The 26,752-nt window shown below is 43.3% G+C and overlaps 2 protein-coding genes across 2 annotated transcripts in view; one reads left to right on the forward strand and one right to left on the reverse strand.

Moving 5' to 3' along the window:
* The window catches only part of LOC120445396, a 45,106-nt gene that overhangs the window by 9,213 nt on the left and 9,141 nt on the right, over window positions 1-26,752 (reverse strand). Inside the window, exons 3-6 of the mRNA XM_039625807.1 lie at window positions 19,343-19,831; window positions 3,997-4,132; window positions 536-744; window positions 224-468 (exon numbers count right to left, since the gene is read on the reverse strand). Of these exons, the coding sequence (XP_039481741.1) occupies window positions 224-468; window positions 536-744; window positions 3,997-4,132; window positions 19,343-19,457 (705 nt within the window). The 5' untranslated portion in view covers window positions 19,458-19,831. The remainder of the gene's footprint in view (window positions 1-223; window positions 469-535; window positions 745-3,996; window positions 4,133-19,342; window positions 19,832-26,752) is intronic.
* On the forward strand, window positions 12,590-14,009 carry LOC120445397. Its single transcript, XM_039625808.2, has one exon. The coding sequence runs from the start codon at window positions 12,669-12,671 to the stop codon at window positions 13,479-13,481; it is 813 nt and encodes a 270-aa protein (XP_039481742.1). The 5' UTR covers window positions 12,590-12,668; the 3' UTR covers window positions 13,482-14,009.

A 26,752-nucleotide genomic window follows, 5' to 3' on the forward strand; every position in this document is an offset into this window, starting at 1 on the left:
AGCCAGAGCTGCGTATCTGGCTATTATTCAGGCAAGTCTGGGGGACTTCTCGCATGATAGATTTAAGACTGAGAATGACTTAGTTCACAATGTTATTCCAGTGGCAGCACTGATGGCCAGAACCATTGTGCCAGCAGGCTCTTTGTGCGCGGGCCGTAAATATGGCTTACGACATTTGAGGCAAACATTCCCAGAAGCTCCTCCCGAGCGCTGGATGACTTACCGTTAGGAGATCCTTCCGTTGGATGTTCTTGAGGCGCAGGACATTGCGCACGGAGCCGTCGGGCAGCACCTGAAAGGAGTCGTCGATCAGGGCGTGCTCCCGCCACCAGGAGACCCGCGGCGGAGGAACGCCGCCGCTGGACAGGCAGGTGAGGTCGATGCTGTCGCCCTCCAGGTAGGGTCCTGCTGTCTGGTCCCGAATCTCGGCACCACGATGGTCCAGGATGGTCAGTTGAGTGGGCGGCACTGTGGAGTTGCGATGGCAATAGGTTGGCGCTGTGTACATAAGGAAGTTTATATATGATGAACCCACCTAGCACTGTGACGTTGATGCGCCAGTTGCGAGTGGGTGACTTGTGAAAGTCCACGCGGCACTTGTAGAGTCCGGCATCGGCGGTTTGGATGTTCTTGATCCGCAGGGCAGGAGGATCTGTGTCGTGGTGGAAGTGGGCCTTCTTGTTGAACACGCTTTCATCCGCCCAAGGAATGCCCTGATTCAACGGACGACCTCGGGCATCAAAGCTGTAAGGAGAAACACAAAATTATATAAAACGCGTTTAGTGATAGTTCTTGTAAATGAAGAATGACTTGTAGATTTTATTCACTTGCTTGTCCCTGAAAACTAATGACACATAAAAGCCCTTTTGACACGTTTTCCCAATGAACCATACACACCTACAATTACCTACAATTACCTACAATTACCGGGGGCCTTAAAAGGCCAAGTTGTGTTAACCTGGCTCATTGATTTTATTGTCCAAGCAATTGAGACAACATCGGCCAGTGAAATGTGTGTCAAATCCGGGGAATCAACTGAAAGCGGAATACCTAATTAGCTTTCCCTTGGGCCAAACTATTTTAGCCACACTACAATCTATGGACTATGGACTAAAATAGATTTCAGGGATTGTGCTGGAGTAGGGGGTCATGAATGGCCGAAAAGAACTTTGTTTTTATTGTTATGGGCAAACGCTTTTGTTTTATGGCCTTGTCCAATGCATTTTGACAAAGTGCCGCATTAAATGTCAGCACAGCCCAAAGGCCCCAATCCGAAATCAGAACCAGGCATCGTAAAGTGCATTTACAGAACTTTTGATTTCCATTGGCTTTCGTTTTTATCTCCACATTTTTTAGCATTTTTAAATGGTCGCATTTCATTTGGTTTCAGGCTTTTAATTTGATTTTTCATTTTATTCTTTTTTCTCTTTTTTTCTCTTTTCAGCACTTTGTTTGCTCTTTTTGTTGTGGGAGTTCGGGGAGTGTGAGGGGTCTGCAAAAAAAAAAAAAGAAAAAAAGCAGAAACACATTTTTGCTATTTATGTAAATGGCTTTGAGAACGCCCTCAAAGTGCCACGCCCACTTGGCCCACAAAATCGTGTTTTCCATTTTCATTTTATAGTTCACTTCAATTAATTAATTGATCAATTTAGGGCCTGTTGTATTTCGCTCTTGGCTTAAGCGGATTACCATTTTATTTTTGTATTTTCGTATTTCCTTGAATTTTTATATCACTTTGTTTTTTTAAATGAATTAAATTCTTTGTGGACTCTTTTTCGCTTTTTCTCCCTCTTTTTAAGTAGCTTTAAAGAGCCCACAAAGTATTTAAATGTTGGCTAAAGTGTTTATGCCACAAAAAGCACACGTAGGTCTTTAAAGTTTTTTATTTTACTAAATATATATACAAAGCCTTAGGCTTTCGCTTTATGGTATCTTACGGGAATTTTGGCCAACAAAACTTTGTGTTTAAATAAAGCACACGAATTTTATTTACTGAATTCAAATAAACAAATTCTAAGCCATTACTCCCGGACTATGCCACAGTTTAAATAGATCATAGACCCCATTCTACTTGGGATGATTTATCATTGGAGCAAGTTCCAAACACACTTTTGAGAAATGCACTCGAAAACAAGAAAAAACCCAGCCCATAGAGCAACAGGAGTAAGTGGCACAAGATGGATGGGAAATTTGTTAATGGATTTTAAACATAATTAAATTATGCAGCGAAGTGAGTGAGAGAGGACAGAGGTTATCCATGGGTAATCCAAGGCAATTGGAAAACAAATTTCTCGTGCAATTAATCTCTCGACCTTTGCCAGTCAGCCAGCCAGCCAACCAGCCTTTTGGCCATATTGAAAGTTCAAGCAAGCCAGAAAACGCTCTGTGAAGCAACAAACACAAGCGGAAAATTTATGAAGTGTGGGAAAAGCAAATTAAAATTGATGGAAAACAATAAAGAGGAAATGCGGGCGAGAACCGAGAACCAAGAGAGCGTTGGAGCTTGAGGAGGGAGTGGGGATATCTGCATAAACCTCAACTTTATGCGGTCGTAAAAGTGCCCCCTCCCCTTACCACTCCCCGCACCACCCCTCAAATGGTAATTGCAATCGAGGGCACACTGTAGCAGAGACCACAGGAGTGCACATTCTACGGCAGCGAACTTTGACACTTTGATTTGACATCATCGATTTGTGTGCCCGAGAACAGACGAACGCTTTTAATGGAAAATGAAATAAAATTCAATTTCTGGTCTATTGCGCATCTGTCTACTTGAGACTCCACTCGACTTCACCTGGCAGGCTCCTCTGCTCCTCTGCTCCTTGGCTCCTCCACCAGCACCACGCATCCTCTTTGGATTTTCCTACGTGGCTTTTCCTGGAAAATGGCACAAAAGTATAAAGTTGCCAACGAGAGACCTTTGAGCCGAATTGCTGCTGCCAATCAGTCAGTTCATACAGCATATACACCATATACATATACACATCTGGCAGGATCTCCCGCATCGCCATTACTTGCGACATTTCCTGGCACACTGCCTCACAAAATGCCTTTTCATTCTTTTCCTATGAGCTCGTTAAAAATTGCCAAGGCGCTGGCTAGACACTCAGGAAAATGGAAAAGACGCCACTAAATAAAAAGTGAATAAAGTTGAAATTCCTGTTTAATAAACATATGCAATTTCTGTCACTTTAATAAATACCACAATTATGTACTTAGCAATCGTATAGTACTTAAAATGGCCTAAAGACCCTCCAATTAATTGGCATTGAAAATTACCAAATATTATACACACATTTTTCCAAGTGCTAATAAGAAGGGGCGGGGCTCTCTACCTTAACCCCACCTTCATAATTTTTTAGCCCCCGCCCCTCACGTACATAGGTGGTTCTGTGTAAGTAATGTTTATATCGTCAAATTCAACATAAATGCCTCACGTTAATAGAATTTATAATGAGCTAGCGCCTACTTTGGCTGCCTCTGTATGGATTTGTGGATGCCACGCCCCCTCGCCCACCGCCTCCGCCCACTCAACACCGGGAGTTTCTTTATAATTGGCTGCCGTTCCCAACGGTATCGAAGTCAAATCCATTTTGGGTCCTCGGCTAATTCCAGAGAAATATCAGCTCAACCCCTGGCTTACCCCCCCGCCGAAAATATTAAATGAAATTCATTTAGCTGACACTTTAGCGGGGCGTTACTGTAAAATCCCAGGAGAGTGGGACGAGGCTGCAAAGTTGGGCGATGAGACGATGAAGGCTTAGAGGGATTTGGAGGGGCTTTTGCCAGGAAGATGACTACGTTAAAAAGTCGAAGCAAATCCTATGATAAATTGCAAAATAAATACTTTATCCAGTAATTCCCAAAAATGTCTCTAAATGTGTTAAAGGTGTAGTGCAAAGTGAAGTGAAATGAAATAAAGTTGCAAAGTAAAGTCTAATATGTAAAGTGGGATTTCTCGCTTAAAAATAGATATTTATTTAAACTCTGACTTACGTGTAGATGGGCTTCACATTGCCCTGGCGATACCAGATGACCAGCTGCACCTTGTCCACGATTCCAGTTCCGGGCACCAGATCGCACGGCAGCGCCACCTCGGATCCCACGGCAGTCAGTATCTCGGATAGAGGTCCTAAAAAAAGGCAAATGGATGGTAAAATTAGCATAGGTCAGGTCAAGGTACCCCATGAGTTGAGTTATCCCCAGCTATGGCATTTCGAATGGTTTTATTCGCTTTACTGCGGCTTTGCCTAATTGAAATATGTGACCTCTGACCCGACTGGTCCTATCGCCACATCACCACCCGTCCTCCCTGCTCCGTCCATCGTCCATTGTCCACCGTATGTGGGCTACAACTATAAAATTGACTGACAGCTTGATTTCCCTTTGATGATAAAGCGGGTTCGCTGAAAGGGCTCAAGCGCCAGGCGGTCAGCTCCATTGTGCGGATTCCGACATGGAGACATCATCGCCCCAGCGCAGCGAGTGGCGCCTCCGCGTGCCACGTTTCACCGCAGTTCCGCACAGACCAGGTCGTTTTGGGCGAGGTACCCACTGCGGCGACATCTATTTCCATGCGATGGCACCGCGCTGTGCGTGCCGCCGCCCAGGGGGGCGAACTGGGGGGCGGGGCGGTCTTCAATTAGTCGTCGCCCTTTTGGAGATGGGCGCGTGACACGAAGTGCTGCTCACTAACGCAATTTTCATGCAAAAATACCTTGCAATTAAATATTTTTTTGCAATTTCTTTACAAGCTTATAGTGCATTAAAAAGAAATAACTACTTATTTAATTCTAATCGCAACTCTTTACTTGACTCCTCTCTATTTTGGGTGTTGGCGGCCAAGAGCCCCCCGCAAACAACTTAGACCTTATTCGAGCTGCGCAGTGTGTTGTTGTTGATTGGTATTTGGTATTATCCGAAGGCATTGTAATTATACAAATTATATTTTCCATATTTTGTATTGCAACACCAACAGCAACAGAAACAGAAACAGAAACAGAAACAACGGCCTGGCCTCAGAGGGCGTGTCGTACGTGCCTATATGTGGAACCCAGTAACTTCATTGCGAGGGCCCCCCATTGGGGATCGGGGATTGGGGATTGGGGAGCCGTTGAATGCCTTCCCAAATATTAATCAATATTTATCTAGATTAGCTGGCTATGTGCCCACAAACGCTCTTCCCGTTTATTTGTACTGAAATTCAATTACTTTAATGCGTTTCCGTTCGATTAATGGGCATTTTATAACGATTAACACACGGGCGGTATGAAAATGGGAATTTATATTATTGGCATATGCGCAATGCAGATGGGGAAGTTTGGGTGTTTGGCTCTATGGGTGATATGGAAAGCATACAATTTATTAGAATAGGTATGGCGATGAAAACTGGAATCTGTTTCGGTAATAATTCGCTTCTCTGCGTCTGAATGAAGATAATTGCCCAATTCAGAATAGCCGAAAACATCGATTTCCATTTCTTTGGCCACTTTCAGAGGCATTTCCGGATTTCCGAGCGCCATAAGTAACATTTGCCATTAGGCAATCGCAATCGAAATCGGAATCCTCTACCGATATGCATAAACACACTCAAATAAATTAGATGCCACATGGGCGTCGGCAAAAGGGGCGAGGGGAGTCAAGAGGGCGAGGCGCCACGAAACAAAAATAAAATAAAATTTAAGCAATTGGTAATCGGATGAATGATATAACTCATTGGGGCCAAATGCAATTTGTTATGGCTCCGAAATGGGATTTGTATTTGGGTCAGCAGATCAAAGTGATTAGTTACAGAAGAGTTCAATTACTAATTGCAGATTGCAGAGTCCGTGCAACAAACGCAACAAATGCAACAAATGTTCACACACTCGACGACTCGACTCTCGCAACTTTTGCAATCGATCTTTGTCCATCCAAATTCGAAGCTTTGAAGTCCGTCGGAAATGGAAATGGAAATGGAAAATTGGTATGTGGGGGACTCTGAAAAGATTTATTGTCACATGCCCTCGTATTGATGGAGCGATCGGATCGCCCAGTGTGCTGGAAGTGCATTTCAGTGTTTTTTGCTCCAATTTTCTATTTCCAATGGAACGGCACGGCACGGCGATATTTTGACAAATTTAGTCGGATCTGTTGGCTGACTGGCGGACATTTGGCCGCTAATGGTGCGTGCAACAAATTTCCCGCATCATGTATTCTATATATAATTAAGCGGATCGCTCGCTGCGCCTCAAGATGTTGCGCCTTACGCGTCCGATGTTGTCGCCTCATAATTGTGCCACTTTAAGTGGGCGTCAACATGATAGGGCCAAGTTGTTGGCTGTTCCTTCTTCCTCGAAAACACACACTTCCCTATATATGTGTACATTTCCGACCGATGAAGATCACCAGGCCGAAGAGCCAATTCTGGTTTCATCAGCACTCGATTTTGGAGGGAGAAAATTTATTCAGGTTCGTGGAATATGAAATCATGAGTCATAATCAATGTTGCTGCGTTTGGGGTTCTCGGAAACCGATAATAAAATGTTCATTCTACGATGTTGTCGGGGGAATTACCCTTTTCCCATATTTCCCATCAGTCCGCAGTTCAGTTTCAGTCGACGAATAAAATTTATAGTCATGTACAGCGTACAATTTTTGGAAAATTGGAATAGAAATATATGTGTTAAATTCAATTCGAATTCGCTTTGTATAGCAACAAACTAAATAGTTTCAAATTTAAGAAGCCAAATGCAAAGGTTCAGTTGAAATGAAAAGCGGATGAAGTGTCGAAGAGAAGAGCGTGTTAAATGGAAACACAGAATTTTCCGGGAAAATGCATTTACCTCTGGATGGGATTTTCCCGCTTCATTGCAGCCCCGCGGCGAAAAAGCATCAATGCAGCCCCATTCGCTAAGCTCATTTAGAACTTTTATGAAAACAAACAAACAAATGGCGATGGCCACGGCACTTGGCCATTACCCAGTCAATCAGTCATCCATTTAAATCGCAGCCATCGCGCGTCCAGCTCTTCGCCGCCGGCTATTTATTTATTTGATTATTTGCTTTGCCTGCAACTGTGAAAATATTTTGACAATAGCCTCAAGTGATCCCGATCTCTATCTCTCTGGCCCCCTGTCGATTAGGCAATTATTCAGATCATTTGTATTGCCCAACACTGCGGGGGATTTTGGGAAGCTATAGGCGTAAGCCTTTGAACAGCCCCAGTGTGAGATCTTTGAAGCTTTTCCTTGGCGCCAACATGAGAGCACAACACAAACACAAAGCCCATGCAGCCGGAAATAAATCAAATTAGATATGTTTACACTGCATTCTGGCGATGGAGCTGCAGCTGGAGCTGGAGAGAGCAGTACCCATAAGTGGACTCCCAACTCCCACCCAGAAAACACGGCACCTGAGCGACAGCCCCACACAAACAATTGCTGGCGACAAATTGCCAATGACTCAAACGACACCAGCGGCAACTGCGGCAATTTGTACAGCAGCAACTTGCAACAGCAACACAGCAACATAAACAGCAACACAGCTACAGCAGCAACAGCAATTGTCGTAAAATGTTCCTTTGATTTTTCCATTCGTTTTTGTAGCCCTTGTCTTGGCTCCCCTTATTTTCTTTATTTCTATATTTTCAAATAACAACGGCAACAAAGTGGGCAGGGTACCACTCCACTCCACTCCTCCCTCCACTTTTTTTCCCTGCACGTGACCAATGACAATTTGCGATCCACTGGCCATTTATGACCCCAAGTTTAGTCGTTCTAGTCGTTTGAGTCGCTTTTACTTGTTTTAGTCGTTGTTGTCGATTGGAGCTTTAATATTTCCTGCAGGCGGCATTTGTCGAGTCTTAGGCGCCTCCATCAAAATGTCGTGGGCGGATGTTGAAATGGCCTAGGTCCTAGCCAATAATGCCAATAATACGATTGCCGATTGCTTTATGGGCCAATGTGGGGAATTGGCCAGCGGAACGAGTGACAGAGTCACCTAAATTAAGTCCGAAATTAGCCGGGCTTGGCTCTGAGTGCTTGCCTTTCGCTCTTCCCAATAAAGTTGCTTTGTTATTTCCTTCGCTTGGGAAGTTGTAAAATATGGAAAATACTCGTTAGACCCTCGGCTTTCCCTCGAAGCAGCTCTGAGTTATTTTATTTGATTTTCATTGGATTGACTTTGGGCTTCGGCCCTTCGCAAATTACTATTATGCATGAAGGAGCAGAGCAACATGAAGACGGTTTTGCCATCCTTCTCAGGGGTATTTTTCAATTGGAAAGGGGATCCTCTAGGGATACGTCCGAATATTGAAGAAATTGAGGTCGGATAAATGTCGGAAGTGGGGCTGGGGTAAGTGAGGTCAATTTCAGCTCTTTGTTGGTTGTGGGTCAACGCTTTCTATGTAAAGTAGGTTCCATCGTTACAGCGATGTTTGTTTAATGCACAATTGTTACACAAATCCTGGATTTAATGTTTATAAGCACACTGAGTTATATATTTTTGCCTTACTATTTTTGAAGTAGCTGCCATCCAATAGCGTGTCTGACCCACATCACCCATCCAATCCATATACATCCAACTTTTTACCAGCTGTCCATCGCCACAGGTAGTTCCTTAAATTAATATTTATGCTCAGCCCAACGCCCACTACTTGGTTCGTATATGTTGTGTAATTCTTTCTATTTCGGTGCCCTTTTCACCGCTTGGCTTAACTTTATCATAATCTTGGTTAAAAAATCTAATGCTCGCTGCTTTCGTGGCAGCCGAACTAATTTTGTGATGGATTACTTAGTCGAGCGGGGGATCGTATATATTATAGCACTAGAGCCACCCACCACCGACAGAGTACACTGCGATATAAACTTATGCGTGTGTATTAAACAAGAGAGTACACTGCGATAAAAACTTATGCGTGCGTATTTAACAAGAGAAAGTGCAGTAATTCGCTTTAGTTGTATAACATTGAGTACACTTCGATTTGGAAAACATTTGCTTTAGTGTTGACGCAGTGCTGAAGGTTCCACTTATCGCCTCAGCCGGCCGTCCATCCATCAGCAGTCTCCTCCTCCGCCGCCGCCGCCGCCTTATCAACCCCACCTGACCACTAATAGAGCCTCGAAGTGCATTTGCCTTTGTTGACATTTGTAAAATGCAAACAGAACACGCAACGGCGAAAGATAGTCCGTCTGGAAGGCGATGGTGAAAGTGGTGGAGTCACCTCCAGGTGCTCAGATAGAGCCACGGATACGGAAAGTCGCGGAGTCGGAGTTGGAGACGGAGTCTCGCTGCAGCGGAGCCATCACTCAAAGTGATTAGATCGCCGAGCGGGTAATCGAGTGTAGCGCTCAAGATACGGATACACGGTAAGACGGATACACGTATACACGTATACACGGACGGACAGACGGCCGGATGGATGGATGGACAGATAGATAGATAGATATATAGATAGATAGATGGATGGATCCAGATTACATATGTGTGGGAGCTGCAATTGGGTTCTCGGTTTTATTGCCCCAATGGGGGCAAGTTGGGAATGCCAAATGAAAATGGAAATGGAAACGGTCATGAGGTCGGAGCTCTTTTCGAGTCGGAGTTGTCTGTATTTACGATATTGACACTAGAAATCGTGACTTTTCCATAATGAACGGGATTTACACGTGTTTATGGCAGGTCATAAATGGTTCGACACCTAGAGGAATTTTTCTCGCCGAGTTTTTACCCTCTTGGCGGTAGTTTCCTTTTGTAGTACCACACGGAGCAAAAGTCAATGCTGTAAATGGAAATATTATTTAAGCTCTCACCCCTCCTACTTACACTGCTAGAAAATGTGCTAAAAGGATTAGGACTAAGTTTTTAAACCTTTTAGTCTACGTAAGTTAATATTTTGCACTGAAGTGGGTACTTGGTTCGTTTGGAGCATTTATGATTCAGATTTTTATCGCTGAAAGCGCTTTTCATATGTTACTTCGGAGTAGCATCCTGGTTTCCCGGTTTCCCCACATTGACTGATTAAATTTTCCGAGTGCATCCTGCGCTGCTTTCCCTGTTTGTCTGCAAAAAGCGAAGCTTTCAGACTGCATTAAGATGAGTAAGTGGGAACTTCACTCGGGTTTTCCCGACCCCTTTTCCTTTTTCCTTTTTAGCGAGACACCTGGCGTTTCGTTCCACCTTTGACAAAGCTCAGACAATCAGAGTGCTTAAGTGCTGCTGCTCCCCAAACAAATGAGACTTCGTTCCAAGTTTGGCCAAAAGTTTTCTTAAAGTCGCTCCGAATGAAAGTGCACCCACTTCAAAAAGTGGGATGATAGCTGGTGGGTGGTGGGAAAACCTAATCGTTGTGGGACATGAAATTCATGCCACATCAAATTACCTATCCTAGAGACTCCGAGCCAGCCGGAGAAGAAGATATTATGCAAAATAATATATAATTTTGATAGCACCCAATTTGAGCCTGTCATAACAAGACTCACCCCCGACGACCTCGTCCTGCGAAAAATCGATATATGTAAAAAATGTTTGCATGACTTTAGGAAATTTAGCAAACTTTTTCCTCCGCTTTTGTTTTCCTTTTCTGGTGGTTTAGCGTGTGTGTGCCAGTGTGTGTGTGTGTGAGAGCGCCGATATGAAAGCTTCATTGATATGAAAAATATCTTTTAAATGCAATAAACCAACGAGGAAACGATAGCAAAAGGGGGTGGGGCTAAGGCGGTTAAGGAAAAACAAGACTCATAAAATTAATATGATATAATAAAGAAAAATTTGCAAGCTGCCAAAAGCATAACGATTGATTCTGAATTATAGCCCAAGGGGCGGATGAAAAAAAGACAAACAAAAAAGCAAACAGCGGTGGTAGGAAAAATGTAGCCCAGATGCTCAGATTAGGCCAAGAAAAAAATATTACAGAAAAAATATAGCTCTGCAGCATATGTGGTTCATATTCCTAAGATGAGATAAGTTAAATTATAATCACTTAATATTAATATTTAATCTTTAGTTGTGGAATCACCATTGTACCCGGAATTACTTGGGGAGCATTGGGGAAATGTGTTTGAGGAGACGGAACAGAGGACCCGAAATCAAATCGAATAAATAACACGCAGAACCCCCGAAGAAAAAAGAGAAACAGCGGCAGCAACCCAAATATGTTCGGCAATCAATGGCAGCCGGAAAAAAGAGAAGAAAAACTTTCGATGCCGCAAGGAATTTTCCGAGGGATTAGGGGAGCCACAAAGGCAAGGGGCTTCGGTGGAGGGAGGGAGGGAGGGGGCGATGTGGTTGGCCACTTGCTACACATGCAGCGAAATTAATCATGGCATTGTTCGGCGCTTTTCAAAATAATAAATACTTCAGCGCGACTATAAAATAAATTACTCAAAATCATTTCGTCTCACTAACGCAACGAGGGACTGAAATGGGAAATGCGCACTGGATCATGACAAAAATATATATATACTATATACATATATATATTCCAAGATTCGGGGGTGGATCGCGGAACCAGTGTCAAGTTTTCCGCGTCGCTTTCCCCCGCGCACGTGGCAACTTCAAAATGAAACGTACGAAATGCCAGGGGAATTTGTTGATCATTAATAACGTGCCACACAAAAACATTTCTGCCACTTAGGAGCCATGAATGGGCGCAATTGAAACACGAACATGAAAATAAGAGAAAAAGCCATGGCAAAAATGTATCACAGCTCAAAAGGGCAAAAAGTTTCAAAAGATACAAGAACACTTGCTGGCTTCTTAAAAGTTAAATAAGAGCGTTTATTCTCAACCACATTCAATATTTAACTTACTTACTCGACAACCATCATTTATCTAAGCCCATTAAACATTTAAAGCCGTGCCCGGATTTATGTGAAATTGAAACAGAATTCATGTGCATTTTCATTTCAGCATCTACGCTGCAAGTCTCGTCCTAAAACAAAAAGTGGAACAGCAATATTCGTATTCCCATTTTTTGGCTGCTATTATTATTTTTGTTTTCATTGCATTTATTTTTTTTCTTTTCATTTTGTTTGTTTTTCGGCGTCGCAGCCACTTCCGCCCAGAAAAAAAAAAAAACGTTGGGCTTTTGTTTCGAATTTTTTCCATTTTCTTTCATTTTCATTTTGGAATGGGCAATGGGAATATTTATACGTCAGCGCCTGCCTTTCCACACCCACCGCCCACCGCCTCCCTCCTTAAATATTACCCTCGTCTGTTGTGTGTGTGGTGTGCTTCTTTTTTTAATTGGAGCAAAATGTCAAAAAGCTACAGAAAATTAAGTAAACAAACTATAAAAGCAGATTATAAAGACCCATAAACATAAACAACGAGAGCGGTGCTCCTCGAGATATGCAAATGAATTGGAAATCCAAGGGAAACTAACTTCAACCGTTGATAACTTCATTAACAAATTGGATCCGAGATGGGCCTAACTAAGAGCAGCTAGTTGTAAATTATTCGTGAATATTCATGGAGTGAAAAACGCTTCGAAAACACTTTAAAAGGCGTCTCATAAATTTCTCGGCTCGACTGTTTTTTAAATCTAATGGCATTATACAAATTATTTATTCCCTGTGGACTTGAAATTATTTATTGCCAACGGAAAGTGATTCCATTTGAGAGCAGCAGCCTTTGCTTGTGACACAATAGTATTCATAAATACATCTAAATTCCAAGTGAGAGGGTATAAAATGACCGATCATTCTGTCCAGAAAAACGAAGAGGAGGTGGTTGGGGACATTTACTTGTCCCTACTTTCGCGACATGCCCTCAGATATCCGGAGGATGGAACCCACAAATCGTGGGTCCTGCCGCGCATGATGGTCCTGTTTGCCAGTGGGGACATGGATCAGGTGATAGACGCCATAGTTGCGGACATGATACATCCGATTGGCAGTGGACTGGTGGCTAGTGTTTTGGTAGAGGAATCCATACGAGACGAGATGATTAGGAAAATTCGCTGCAAATTGAAGCCGATGAACGAGCGCATACAACGCCATCCAAATTACCTGAGAACAGAGAAGCTCATCGAGCGCATGAACTGCAGCACCATACACATCGAGGAGTTCGAGGAGTCGGATACGAAAAAGCGTTATGGTCGCCGGATGAAGGGATCGCCTTTGATAGTTCTGGATTTCCCGCAATACTATTTTGGGGACAAGCCCACGGCCGTAATGACTTTGAGCACCTTTCGCAATATGAGCGAAGTGGTCAAGTTGCATACGCGCGAAGGTCTGAACTTCGATACCATTTCGGTGTGGTCAGCCAAGTTGGCCCAGTGCTTCGACCTGCTCACCAGGCTGCCCAAGGTGGATCAGTGGACCTTCAACTGCACCAATGAATCCATCAAGATTCCCAAGCTGCCGGCTCAGCCGACCACCACAGTTATCATCCAGAAAAACGTTCACTTCGAAGTTCACGTCATTGGAGGAAAGATAAAAACTATAGCGTTTCCAATCACAGATGCATCTGCAAAGGAGATATACCCCTACAGCGATCCCTGACTTCCCATCGAAAATCCACCCATCAATTGGTTTGGGAATATTTATGGGCCGAACGACTCTAATTTGTAAATCTCAAACCCATCGAACACACAAACACACACACGCGCGACAGATAATTTGTCAGATAATGGCTCATCTATCAGTTTTTGACAAGATTGATGGCTAGATAATGCGATTGATAAATCTCCATTATTTTTCAGCATCCTTTCTCTCCATTTTCCCCGAGTTAATTTCAAGGAAATCGGAATGCAGGGGGCGGGATTCTCCATCCACCGCTGCTGAGACAATGATTTGATTTTGGCCGTGTCACTTGCCATGTCATCATCCCTCCGGAGAGGTGATTTCTGTCCTGGTGCCACACGCCCTCCATTTATCACGGAGAAGGCAAGGTGCACATGGAAAAATGTTTCAGTTTGGCATTCAGGAATGCCATGAATTGTCCGGCTTATTTAAGCAGTATTCATCGTGTAATATGACTTGCAACTCTAGATCCCTATTTTAATTACATTTTTATTGTTACAAAAGGAATGAAGAATAGAGCAGTTTGTTTCAGTGTGCACACCACTGTCATCAGCTAAGTAAGTGACTCTCATGAATTCAAGGTTCATGCGGCAGGGCTATAAAAGTGCCCATTGATTGGCATCATCTGTCAAATGGATTCCTAACCCAATCACACACACTGGCCCATTAATTCCAAGCCGTTTACAGATCACATTGTGATGGAAATGAGGTGACAGTTACTGTCCCCTGCAAGGTGTGATCGTTAAATTGGCCACAAGTCAGAAAAAAAAAAGCTTTAAAGGGTCAGCCAATTGATTTTAAATCAAATTTTTATAAACGTTTAAATTAAACGTGGTTATCGTCGGAGATTGTGGAAAACCTGAACCTTGAAATCAAGCTAGATAAGGAATTTAAACGACAGCTTTGGATTTAATGTGCCTGTCCCAAAAGTTCAGTAAATTATTTAGTAGGTAATAAGCACAAGCGCTGATTGCAGGGTATTTTGAGTCAAGTGCCTTCTTTCTCACTTGCCTCGAACTTTCCCCCCAATAGCATTAAAAATTGATTTCAATGACTTGTGAGACCACACACGAGTCGTACCAAATTAGTATCCCTAACTCCAAATTGGTTTTCCCATGTCATATAATTTTGTCGAATTACCAATTCACTCTGAAAGCGGACTGTATCGATCAAGTAGATTACTATCGATTTGCAAGCGAAGGGACTTAAGTAAATACAGGGTTCTTTCGCTCCTGCCATAAAAATAGTTGAAAGCATTTCCCGAAAAAGAAGCGGGCACGAACACAATAATACACAGCAGGACAAAAACAAAACAACTTCAAAGCGGAAAATCGCTTATGCAGGAAGCACTTTTCTTGGCGTCTGAGATTTTCCACATGCAGCAGTGGAAAACTCTTATCCTAACCCGCTCTCGTTTTCCTCTTACTTCTGCTGCTGCTTTTCCTACTGCTTATGCTTCCATTACATTTTTGTGTGGGAACGTGATTTCAGCATAATTCCGTATATCAGCGCATAAATGGAGCATGCCACACGTTCGTTCGCTAAAACGGGCAAAAGGACACTCGCAGCGTATCCACAGTCACGGCCACAGGCTCAAAGGCAGGACATCCCGCCAACACTCACACACTCGCACAGATATTGAAACCAGACTGCACTTTTCCCAGTTTATTGTCCTTCCCCCCCGCCCCCGGCTAAAATATCCGCCCAGGTCAAGTACACGCCAGAAAATCTCCTCGAAATCCCCACACAAATATGAGAGCAGGCGGCTCAGCACATCAAGGGTGTTCAGTGTTCAAAAATAAAGTCGGTGAAAAGGCCGAAAACACTTTGACTGATTTGTATGTGGAGCACACACACACATGGAGCTGCACAGGCGGTGGAATGAAAAGTTTCTATAAGGTAAATAAATATTAAAAAGTTCAGGTAAAGTGTAGTTACGTTGTAAGTTATTATTATACCTTTGGGTCTGTAATGTTCAATGTTCTCTCTACATAATAGTATTACAACTGCTTTAGCACCTCAATGTTTACACTTCTCCCAACTGCTTAGTCCACCCTCGCTGACCACTGCGATCCGAACCAAAAATGAGGCGAAATCCATTGATTCATTGAGTGCCAATTTACAAATCGAAAGGCAGCCGCCAATGCACAAACGGCAATCTCAAGCGGAATCAGAATCGCAATCGAAATCGGAGCACACACGGAAATCGAGGGGGGGGGAGGGGAAAGGGGTAGGGACTCTTTGGCAAGCGGGAAAACATGAAAATCGAGCGCTTTAATATTTTGAGCCCATTGATTTTTGAGCCACCCGCCGGCCATGCGATGTGCCCGTAACCGTAGCCAGTTCCATAGCCATAGCCACCATACCCAAATCCTCAGCCGCACCCTCTGGCTTTCCATATGCATATGTGTGTGTTGTTTGCTCAGAATGTTTTCCCCGGCATTTTCCACAAATTTTTCATTCATTCATTGCGACTGCTGGGAACTGGAAACTGGGAGTAGGGATGTGGGATCTGCGCCGCCGCTGCGGGTGAGTAATTTTTCAAGTATTTTCCATGTGTCCATGTTTCCATCTACCATGTCCAACGACCATGTCTGTGTGCTGAGCTCCTGTTGTGGCTCTAGGGTCGAGGGTCCTGCGATGTCCTTTGCCAATATACCCGAAAATCAAAGATTAAAATGAGCAGCGAGAATGGCGGAGAACGGAGGTCCTTTCCGTATTTGCAGGAGTGCTTAGAGGCCCGGTCAGGGATCGGTTTTGATTTCGTCACCAGATGCTGCTGTTTTCCCCGACCGCCGCCAGCATTTTTCCACAAATTATTGTACAAATATTTGACTTCCAACGAGAGCGGCGCGATTGGTGCCAAGAAAAAGTGTAAAAAGATAAAAACCCGCGCTACACATTTATTGAATTAATGGATTATTTCTGCGTCAAAACAGCTGCGACCTCTTCCCGTTTTGATTTTTTAGCCTCCCCCGGATTATTATTCAAAGCGTTTTCCGACCTTTTTTTTTGTATTGAAATGCTCTCGGTATTTACCCGGTGTTCTTTGAAATCGAAGTCAAAATTTAACGGGGTAAACCATGAAACGCTGTAGAAATTGAATCAAATTTTCAATTATTCGAGGGGCAATCAAAGTGTCATGGGGTAAATGTAAAAAACGCCAGTTAACATGCTGAACTATGATTGAGCGCCCATTTTGATTGACAACCCATGAAAAAGCATGTTCACAACATTACCCTTTTATGTGCCATTATCTGTGTAACTAATTTTTTATGGGGCGTTTGTAAATGGTAAGCTTTACATGACTTTAAAATTAAATTAGAATTCTTGTTGAAAAATGCCAAATTAAACGGAATGAGTAGCAACAATGTTCTAAGTTCCAATTTCATTTATAGCACCCTTTTTTTTTTGGAAGCAAATCAGCACTGCAGTTAAGCATACCGTTTGCATGTTCAAATTACATTGAAATCGGGTAGCAGAGCCGGAAAAAAAGGGCCGCAATCACAGAGCACAAAAACCATTTCACAATTTTCTGTTCCAATTGGCCAAAACACACACTCACAAACGTTAAGTGGAGGGCTTTGGCCATTTGGTAGGCTTGTGTTTAGTCGGTTTTTTTTATGGGCCACATGAATTTCAGTTGTGGCCACTCCATCCGCAAAAACATACGGGGAAATAAAATCACATAGCACAAACACACACACAAACGTGAGCCACAATTTGGCCAAAAAGCTGAACATTAAAATGCACTTGTTAACAAGTAATTTGTTGGGAATGGCAGATATTTGCTTATCGCAGCCATGAAATCAGTTTAGCCGACTAAAAAAGGTTGCATATTTGATTAGACCTAGCCTCGTTAGGGGCATGAACCTTATGGCCAGCGTGGCAAAAGGGACACTACTTCGACTGTGTGTGTGTGTGTGTGTGGCACAGTGGTGACCCTCTGGTAAACTAGGGGGTGAAAAACTATAGAACGAGTGGAAGTGTAAGTGGAGTGGAGTACATCCATGTGAGCAAGTGCATCACTTACAATTAAGATCGTAATCACTTCGAATGGTGTTATAAATAAGTCACACTGCGTGGACGAGGGGGGATTACCAAGCAGATTACCATAACGAGGCAGCATCTGAAAGCACTTAGGACCTCCTCCTTCCATTTTCCCCAGCTTCACTGTATCTGAATGAGCGGCCATTCGGCATGAATTTAATCTTTATTGAAGGAGTCAGGGTGAGTCAAGTGCGCAAGTACTTGAAAATAATGCTTTATAAGGTCTGGTACTGGTTCTGGTTCTGGAGACTAAAGACTGGAGTCTGGAGTCTGGAATCGGGAATCTGCAGTCTGGAGGTCTGGAGTCTGGCATTCCGTTTCGACAAATCCCCGCAGGCGAGACAAAATCAATTTCAATCAAACAAATGCAGCGCGTCGAAGGCGGAGAAAGCAGGAGTCCCCAGACAAAATCCACTCAAGTGTACCAATAAAAACATGAAATAATTCGAGCCAGGCACAATTTTCTGGCTCCGAGGGGTGGTTTTTTTTTCTTTCTTTACTGCTGGTTTTGAGTCACTGGAAATGAAATGAAATGCATGTAACGAAATAATTGAGAATAATCGAGTTTAAATCACATTTGGCTTTGACACTGCTGACAAAGACACAATGATGATCCCGATCACGAGGGGTGCCCAAAAACCAGAGGGTGTGGTGACGAAGTGCTGAGGGGTGAGGGTGACAAGGGCGAGGAAAAGTTCAACTCTGACCTTTCACATGCCACATATCAAGCGGAAGAGCTGTCAAAAACAATCCAACAAGTTACATGTTCCAAGTCCAAGAAGTCATATGTAATCAGGGGTTCGATGAGCAGATAGAGAGCAATGCAAATAAGTTAGTTTACATTTTTACATTAAAGCTGCTTGCGATCATTTCCCCCAAAGCATGTCTCCCATTTTTGTTGTTTGATTGGGCTGCCCCTTGAAGTTGCAACTTCGGAATAGTCACACTTTGGTAATTACTGCAATTTACAATCGCAGCTGCAGTCACAACTGAGTGGCACCCGCTGGGCGACATTATTCCTCGAGCAGTGATCCCCGAGATCCGGAAAGTCAAAAATTAAATTTTCCTGTTTCCCATTTCCCCGTGCAATTAACCCTCAATGCCGACTGTTTCGCTTTGCCCGCCAGATGTTTGCTCCGCTGGGTTACGCCTCTGTTTGGGAAATGGAAAATGGGAAATGGGAAAACTAAACGCAATCGTGGTCCGAGGTTTGGGTTTGGGTTTCGGTTCGGGCCATGCCCCATTTATATAAACAAACTTATTGACATGTACTCTAATTTCATTTGGATGTCCGTGAAATGTCATTATGCAGGAAGGGAGGAGAAAAAACAATTTGAAATGTTAAATTTTTTATGGGGGAGCGGCTCATGTCGTACACTCGACTCTGGAAAAGTTCCATTAAAAATTAAAAACAATGTCCTGCCTAGACTCGAATTGCACATAGTTCTACTTTTTAATTCGAGGCTATGTTTTCTTTAGCTTTAATTGGAATTTATGGCACTGGCCGGTGGAAAGTGTTAATGTCTGAATTGGTTTTCATTCTTGTGGTTGTTTTCGGCGCTTTGTTGTTGTGGCAACCCTGCATTAAATACAAAACATTTTCAACTGGTTTTCCGCGGTTACGCTGTTTATATTTCAATTGAGGTTTTCACGCAATTCGAAATGTGTTGTTTGTTTGTTGTTTCTGCGATGCCTTTTATTTATTTACGCCGTGCCACTTCCGTGAGTTCCGTGTGTATCCCCAAATTATATGGACTGGACCGGGTTTTGGTTGGGGTTTGGGTACCTACCTTCGTCTGCAGTGGCGGGGTGCTGTTCACCTTGGACCAGGGAAAGCGCCGTGGTCAGGACCAGGAGAAAAGCCACCGGCTGTCGGGGGAAAACCGCAGCGGAAAATGTATCCATTTTCGCGGGTTTTTCAATGGGAATCCTTTGCTTTGGCGTTGTTTTGGAGTCGCGACTTTTCCTGAAGACCGTTTGTTATTATTTTTGTGTGCTCTCTAGGGTTCTTGGCCCCCAATTCTCCCCTGTAATTGTTGCTTTAATTTTCCTTTTTTGCGACGCTGTTTCGCGCTTTTCCCGGCTCTTATTCGGCTTTTCAGTGCTTTTCATAAGTTTCCCATTTGGTCTGGCAGGGGTTTCGTGTTTTTCTCGCTTTTTCCTGCAGCTGTTTGCATTTTTAATCTCATCTTTTTACTCGGGTTTACTGCGCTCTGCGATTCGCTGCATTCAGTTCGATTTTTCCATCATCAATCGCTGGCTGCCGCTGACACTCGCCACTGAAAATAGAAAATGCCAAAATTTAAACAATGGAAAAACATTTGCACGAATTAGTTTTCATTTATGCACAATTTGGAACAACAGGAACGGAGAAGAAAGCAACAAAATATTGAATTGCAAATTTAATCGGAGAAATTCATGTAGAGTTGTGGTTTCGCCCCTCCGATTTTCGCCTTTTGCGGGAAATTTCGATGTTGGTGAAAAGTGCATAGTATGAACTAGATTTAGGGGGGTTTCCAAGAAAAATCTGCATACTGCCATGTGTTTGATGGAGCTTTATTAATTATACAGTGGAATCTGTTCAGTGTTGTTACTTTCCCTTCTAATGCTGTAAAAAGTCAAGCTATTCTTGGTATTTTCCCCAAGCTTTTGAAACTCTTTAAATAGCTGGACAAGTAAACTTCCAAGTAAACTTTGCAGCTGTGATCTGGCCAATTTTCACCTCTAACCAATTGGATCAGTGCGTCGACGCCTCCTCATTGAAATGCGTTGGGAACAAACTTTACGGACACGCCCCCCAAAGGCGGAACACAAAAGGTATCCCCCAAGAAATCCTGCCACACCCGCACCTGGTTTCCACCCACTCATTTGGAATGCAACTGCCCAGCACCGAAACCCGATAAGTTTAATGATTTCGCTCCCCTTTTGGGGCACGAGAGTGACTTAAATATTTAAGGTGCCAGACGGAGAAGCAGCAGACTGTGTTGGGCCAGAAGGCCTGGGGCAGAATACGAGTATCTGATGGATTACTGGGGAGCCTCGGCGAGTGGATGGCCCACAACCTTGGCAGTTGTGCCGAGGGCACTGTAAATAATAAATAAATAAATATTGTTATATTTAACAACAATGTCGGTGGCAGCAGGCAGGGCAACATCATTTCGGCTACATTGCCCTGGCAAACACAAACCGTTGCAATATGGAATATGGAAGTACACTTTTGTCAACCTTTCAACATGCCAAAACAAATTGACCTCAATTTTTTATGGCCCCCGATCCAGCCAGATGGAAATGCACAGGAAAAGTGAATTGTTTGCAGGGTGGTTGGTTTGGGGGAAAAGCTACGCACTCCCCGTCGCTTGAATTCTCGGCCAGGTGAAATACACAACTTAATGCTGGCCAAATGCTAAGATTTAAGTATCTGGCTCCTCTGTTCCAATTTCCCAGGCACTTTTCCCTCGGCTTTTCCGGAGACTTTCCCTTTCGTGTGTGCGGCTTACTTATGTGCTCCACTTTATTTGCCTCTATTCTTCGCCTTCTTGAGGCAATTTAGCAGCATTTTGTTTGGCCAAAAGGGCTTACCATTTCTCTAATATAAACACTCACACATGCCCGCACGCAAGGACGAACACACACACACACACACATTGACACTTTTACGGGTAGCGAAAAGCAGGAGCGGATTGCTGAGGACGAGGGGTGATCTTAGAGGGTAAGGTGTGTAAAGGGTATCAGTGTGTAGTATGTCTCTCGAAATATTCTCATCACTAAGATTACTACGAAACTGTAGTATTATGTGTATGTAGTTTGTAACTGTGATTTCACATTAATAATTTCATATGTTTTTGATAATTAACTTCAAATTGTTAAGTTCGCTCCTGTACTTTTGGTATTCAGTGAGCCTCGCAGGTGAGAGGGCGACCACAATTTCCCGTGGAGCTGCAGCAATGGAAACAGAAAAACAGCAAAACAGAAGCTGAAGCTGAAGCTGAGAACGAGGAAAACTGGCTACAATGCATGAGATGCCATTCATAATATTAGCGCGACGGGGCGAGTCGAACAAAGGAGCAACTGCCACCTCCTTTCTCAGCCCCAAAAAGGCGGAGGAGGAGCCACTGGAATGGGGTAAGCGAGTAAGGAAACTACACGTGTAGGCAAAGCAATCAACAAGCAGGATACAAGTCGAATGGGTAACATAAATAATAAAGAAACCAGTGGGGGAGCATCATCCGAGGGCCAAGACGAAGCAGAAGTAGCAGGTCCTGGCTCAGACATTTGTATGAATGATGTCTGAGGCCAGGACGACGCATGAATGGCAAATGGCACATGGCGAATGGCGAACGGCGAATGGCGAAATGGGTGAGTGACGAGTGGCACCACCCACCTGGCCAGCCGTTTTCCACCTGCCCGGCCTGCTCGGAAAAGCCTGCTTATTTATGCTGCGCCTATTGCTGCCACTCGAGACCCCAGACGAGTATGTGTGTGTGTGTGTGTGTGTACCCCATTTTAAGCCAGCGAATGGAATATGACGGCAAATAGAAAATATTTTTGTATTATGCAAAGCGAAAGGCGAAATGCGAAGCGAAGGAGCGCACCAATAATGGAAACCTGTTGTCCGGAAAATCTAATTTTCGACATTCCCACACGGCGGCAACTGGGCCCATAACTCAGCCGGAGCTGGAGAGCACATGGTTATTTAATTTGGCCCTTCTGCAGCCCCAGCAAAAATAATGGCCAGGTGTACGGGATGGCCACAAGGTGCGAAGTTGTCCGGGAAACTCCCCGGAAAATAATATACGATTGCATATCTTCTGGGCAGGGGGTGTTCAGAGTGCCAGAGATTAGTGGAGTTTTTCTCGGGCTCTTATCGCACTCTTATCCTTCTCAAGCTGACTTGTTTATACAACCATGGAGCATAAAACTAAATATGAACAAGGGTTCTACCGGTCTATAATATAAATATTTCCTGCCTGCTTTTAGTTCCCTTTGAAATCTTTAAAAGGTCTGTTTAAACTTACATCTAGTTAAGGTCCTGCGTTTCTAAACATTTTCTCTGGGATTTTTGTTAACATTTATTCCACACAACCGAGTGAACATTGCGAGAATTCTTAGCCAATTTGCATAAGTGATTTGCTCTCCCTTTTCATTCCCCACCACTGAGCTTTATTGGGTGCCATCCTCCCTGCTGATTCCTCCTTGAATCCTCATCCTCATCCGCATCCTGTGAGGCTCCAAAAGGCCTTCACCGCTCTTTTCTTTTGTCTGTCTGTCTGTCCGACTGTCTGTCTATCTGGGGTACACAGGTGAGAAGGGAAGAAGGGGAAAAAAGTGTGTGTGAGATATGCGAGTGTCAGCAACGTGACGCTTATAAATTTATGAAGAAAACTCCTCTGCTGGCAGAGAAGTGGATGCCAGCCAGCCCCTAAGGACCTCCCATTGAGTTCAGCGTGCGACTGGACCATGTCACATTGACAACTTGAGGATATAGCGTGCTCCATACACACGGAGGACAATATACTTATCCCCAATTACAAACAAATAAAGCACACAATATATATCCACTCAATACATATTTTATATTATATTTAGGGAATTACTTGTTTTGTTCTGTTTGTTGACTTGAATACTGGGCTTCAAGCTGAAAAGTGCCTTTCTGGTCTCTCTGTGTAGCCGAAAAGGATGCAGGGAAGCCGTAGGACAGAGGGACTACAGTAAGTGAAATGAAATTAATTAAAAAGGACGAATAGCGTTAGTCAAGGATTGTTGCCCGATGGGGCAGATGGATGGACTGGGACACACAATGAATGGGCAAAAAGATGTCAACACTTTGTTGGCGATGACGACGTCGTCACGTTGTTGTCCTGTCTGTGAGACTCCTCACAGTCCGTGTCCGTCCCGGTCTCCTTTGGTCCCCCACTTTTTCAGTCTCTCCATCTCCATTTCCATCTCCTAGCCAAGCCATCATCCATTGTTGCTGCCATTGTTTCATATTGCTCTTCTCATTCTCGGCTCTTGGCAGTCTGCTGCTGTTTATGAAGTGGCAGGAACGAGTGGCGTTGTTAATAATAGAATGTTACTTCTATTTTAGCCGGCTTCGCGTTGCAATCTCCGTTCGTTCAAGGAGGGAATGTCGTTTCTCGGCTCGAGTTTCACGTCTCCGGGAGCTTTTTGTTTCTTGTTTTCCTTGCACTCGACAAAGAGTTTTCACTCCTACAAACTTTGCTCTCGCCCCTTGAGAATTCCCATGGGAAGTGGCGAGGAGTTCGTCCCCGGCTGGTAGTTTAAATAATAGAGTTTAATATTTTATTGCTCTGACTTCTACCAGCGACGGATTGCAGTGCAATAATTGCACATTTTTCTTAAGCTCTTAATTAAATGTTTCAGACCATGCTGGTCAGTAAAAACAATAAAACAATATATATTCCACTTGTAATCTGAAATTTTATGTGTTTTCACAACTAATTGCACTTACACTGTCTGTGAAAAGGCAAAAGACAATATTGTTTTGCAAAAATATTGCTTTTGTTTACGTGCTGCCATAGATAAATTAAAAACAAGTTTTAAGTCAACAGTTTCATGTTTAAACAATGCGTTGAGTACTTAGCCCAAATCCAAATCAAACAGAATTCAGGTAATCAAATTTCAACCAGTCGAAATCGCCAGGGAAAAAAACAAATGGTTGGCATTTCTCCTGTGTATCCGAGTAACAAAAATTGTGTTTTTATTGGCTAACATATATTTTTAATTAAAAGCAAAAAGCCAAAGCATGGTGGGGAATCGTGGATAAGAATGGGTTTATAAAAATGTATACAGATTCCCCTGAGCAGAGACAATACCATTGCCAAGCTCGTAAAATTTCAATGTCAACAATTTTCCACACACACACATACACTGGGTCATAAAATATACTATATATATCCATGTGGGTAATACTACATCCATGACAAAAAAAAAATTGTTTATTTAAAGGAGGCAAATCCTCCATCCATGTTACTCCACTTTAAGCCTGTTTACAATTCACTTTTTCCCATGTACTAAAAACGCATATTTATAACAAACTGAAAGGACGGAGTAAAAAAGATTGAGATAAAATCTGCACTGCCATATTTACCCTTTAATATTGGAAACTATGCTTATATGCGAGAATTCTGCATATATTGTTTTATTAAATAAATAAAAACAGATAGATAAACAGCACATATGCTCATCCTTTTAAAGTAGCGAAGTATAAATAGTCTGATAAACTCCGAGTGTCGAACACATTTGTAGGGTGGAATCAGTACACAGCGCCTATAAACTCCTGGGATTTTGCTGTGGAGCGCGACATGTACGCACACATGTACAAAGTAATCCAACCAATACATGAGCAGCAGCACACAGACTCCGAGGAGGTCGCCGCGTATCCTTGGCCCATTTCACATGGATAACAAATGCTCGGAAAATTATTTTCATGTGTGCCCCACTCTTTATTCATGCTAACAATTTTCTTGCCATTTTTCAGCTACTTTGTTATCCAGCCAAAGGATTGAAGGAATCAGGCTTCTGATTTTTATATATTTTAGTTCTTGTTTGGTTAGTTCATACCTAGAATAGTTAAGCCAATGACACAGGAAGAAGCATCCTTGGCACTGGCTTGACTTTTTGAAGGAGAACCGGAAGTCTCGCTGCGTTTGCATTGTGCGGTTTTCCTGCCTACGCGCATGCCATCTCTTTTGCGCGTTTTCCCTTCGACTTCCGCTTTTCCTGCGAGTGTGTTAATTGGCGGTCTAGGTGTGTGATTGTGTGCGATTGTGTGTGATTTCGCGTATTTGCTCAGGTGAGAAGAGCAACAGATTTATTCACCTTTTTCGCGCCACTCCGCCCCCCGCTCCTTTTGGCCTGTCAACTTAATTGGCTTCTGTGTGAAATTAATTGGATTTCTTTGCTCCTTATCTTTGCATTTTATTTATTTTATCATTGCTTTTATTATTTTTTAATTACCACACGTTGTAGCTGAGATGCAGTTGCATAATTGGCTGAGATTTGGTTTCACGTTCGTTTGGCTCTCCATATATGGCTTTAAAATATGTCTATTTTTGTAATAATTGATAAACGAGTTGTGAGTTTTCCTTCCATTAAATCCGAAAACTCACTTAAAAGCCAAAGTTTATCAGGCCATTTATCACATTTCTTACTATTCCTAAATGCTTTTACTAAAACCCCAAGAAGGAGAGCCCATTTTCCATCACTTGGTCTACGCCAAAGGCTTAGCATTAGCAAATAAAACACTTTTTGATATATGAACGGCTATCTGCGACAGTCCGCTGAATTTTAATTTCTACCCACTAATGCAAAGTTAGTTAAGCGGACTAAGTTCAGCACGCGATCTTAATTATTAAGGGGGTTAAACCCTTGAGGGTGAGGGTCGCATTGCGTAAGCACCGCCAAATACACCGAAAATAAAAATGAGCAGCTACGCTATATCGTTATCAGTTGAAACACGTGAGCGATGGGGACTATGACTATGAATAGTAAACCCCCTCTTTTATCTGTGTAGAGCAAGTAGAAGAAAGTGGAGGCTTCAAAAAGGAGGCAGACGCAGACCACTTGGAACTGGGGGCCACTTAATGGCCATAACTGAAAGTGCCATTGACTGGGACCCCGTCCATTTGCCACTTGCCCCTCGCTGCGATTACCTGCGGGCGACAGCCCCACGACCACACCCACTGCCGCCCCCACCGGGGATTAACTATGGCTCCGGCCAAAGGGATAAGGTGTGAGCTGAGGGTACTTTAGTTTGAAATAAGACCGTGACAGGATGAACAACTCTGGCAGCCCTTACAATGTTTTCAGAAGCATGGCCCACAAATATATCTTTAATTTTAAATCAACTGAACTGACTATGAGCACTGGTACAAACATATTACAGAGCCAAAGATTTCTGCAGAACAACTAGTTAGCTTGTAAGGGCATTCTAATTTCGGCTTTGCAGCAAGCCTACTTACTTTGTGTCATGTATGCTTTTTTTTTTGTATTTTTTTCGTCCTAAGTGCCACCACGACGTATGCACAAAGGAACACGCATGCAAAGAGGTGCGGAGAGGGTGGTTGGAAAAGCGCGGGGGAGAGGGGAAAACTCAGCAGGCGCTGCGACACGCACAACGCAAACATTTTTCATCGTTAGCAGTCATAAAGCAGACAAAACCAGGCATCAGGCCAGCCCCC

Source organism: Drosophila santomea, chromosome 2R (genome assembly GCF_016746245.2).
Source record: "Drosophila santomea strain STO CAGO 1482 chromosome 2R, Prin_Dsan_1.1, whole genome shotgun sequence".
Taxonomy (NCBI): domain Eukaryota; kingdom Metazoa; phylum Arthropoda; class Insecta; order Diptera; family Drosophilidae; genus Drosophila; species Drosophila santomea.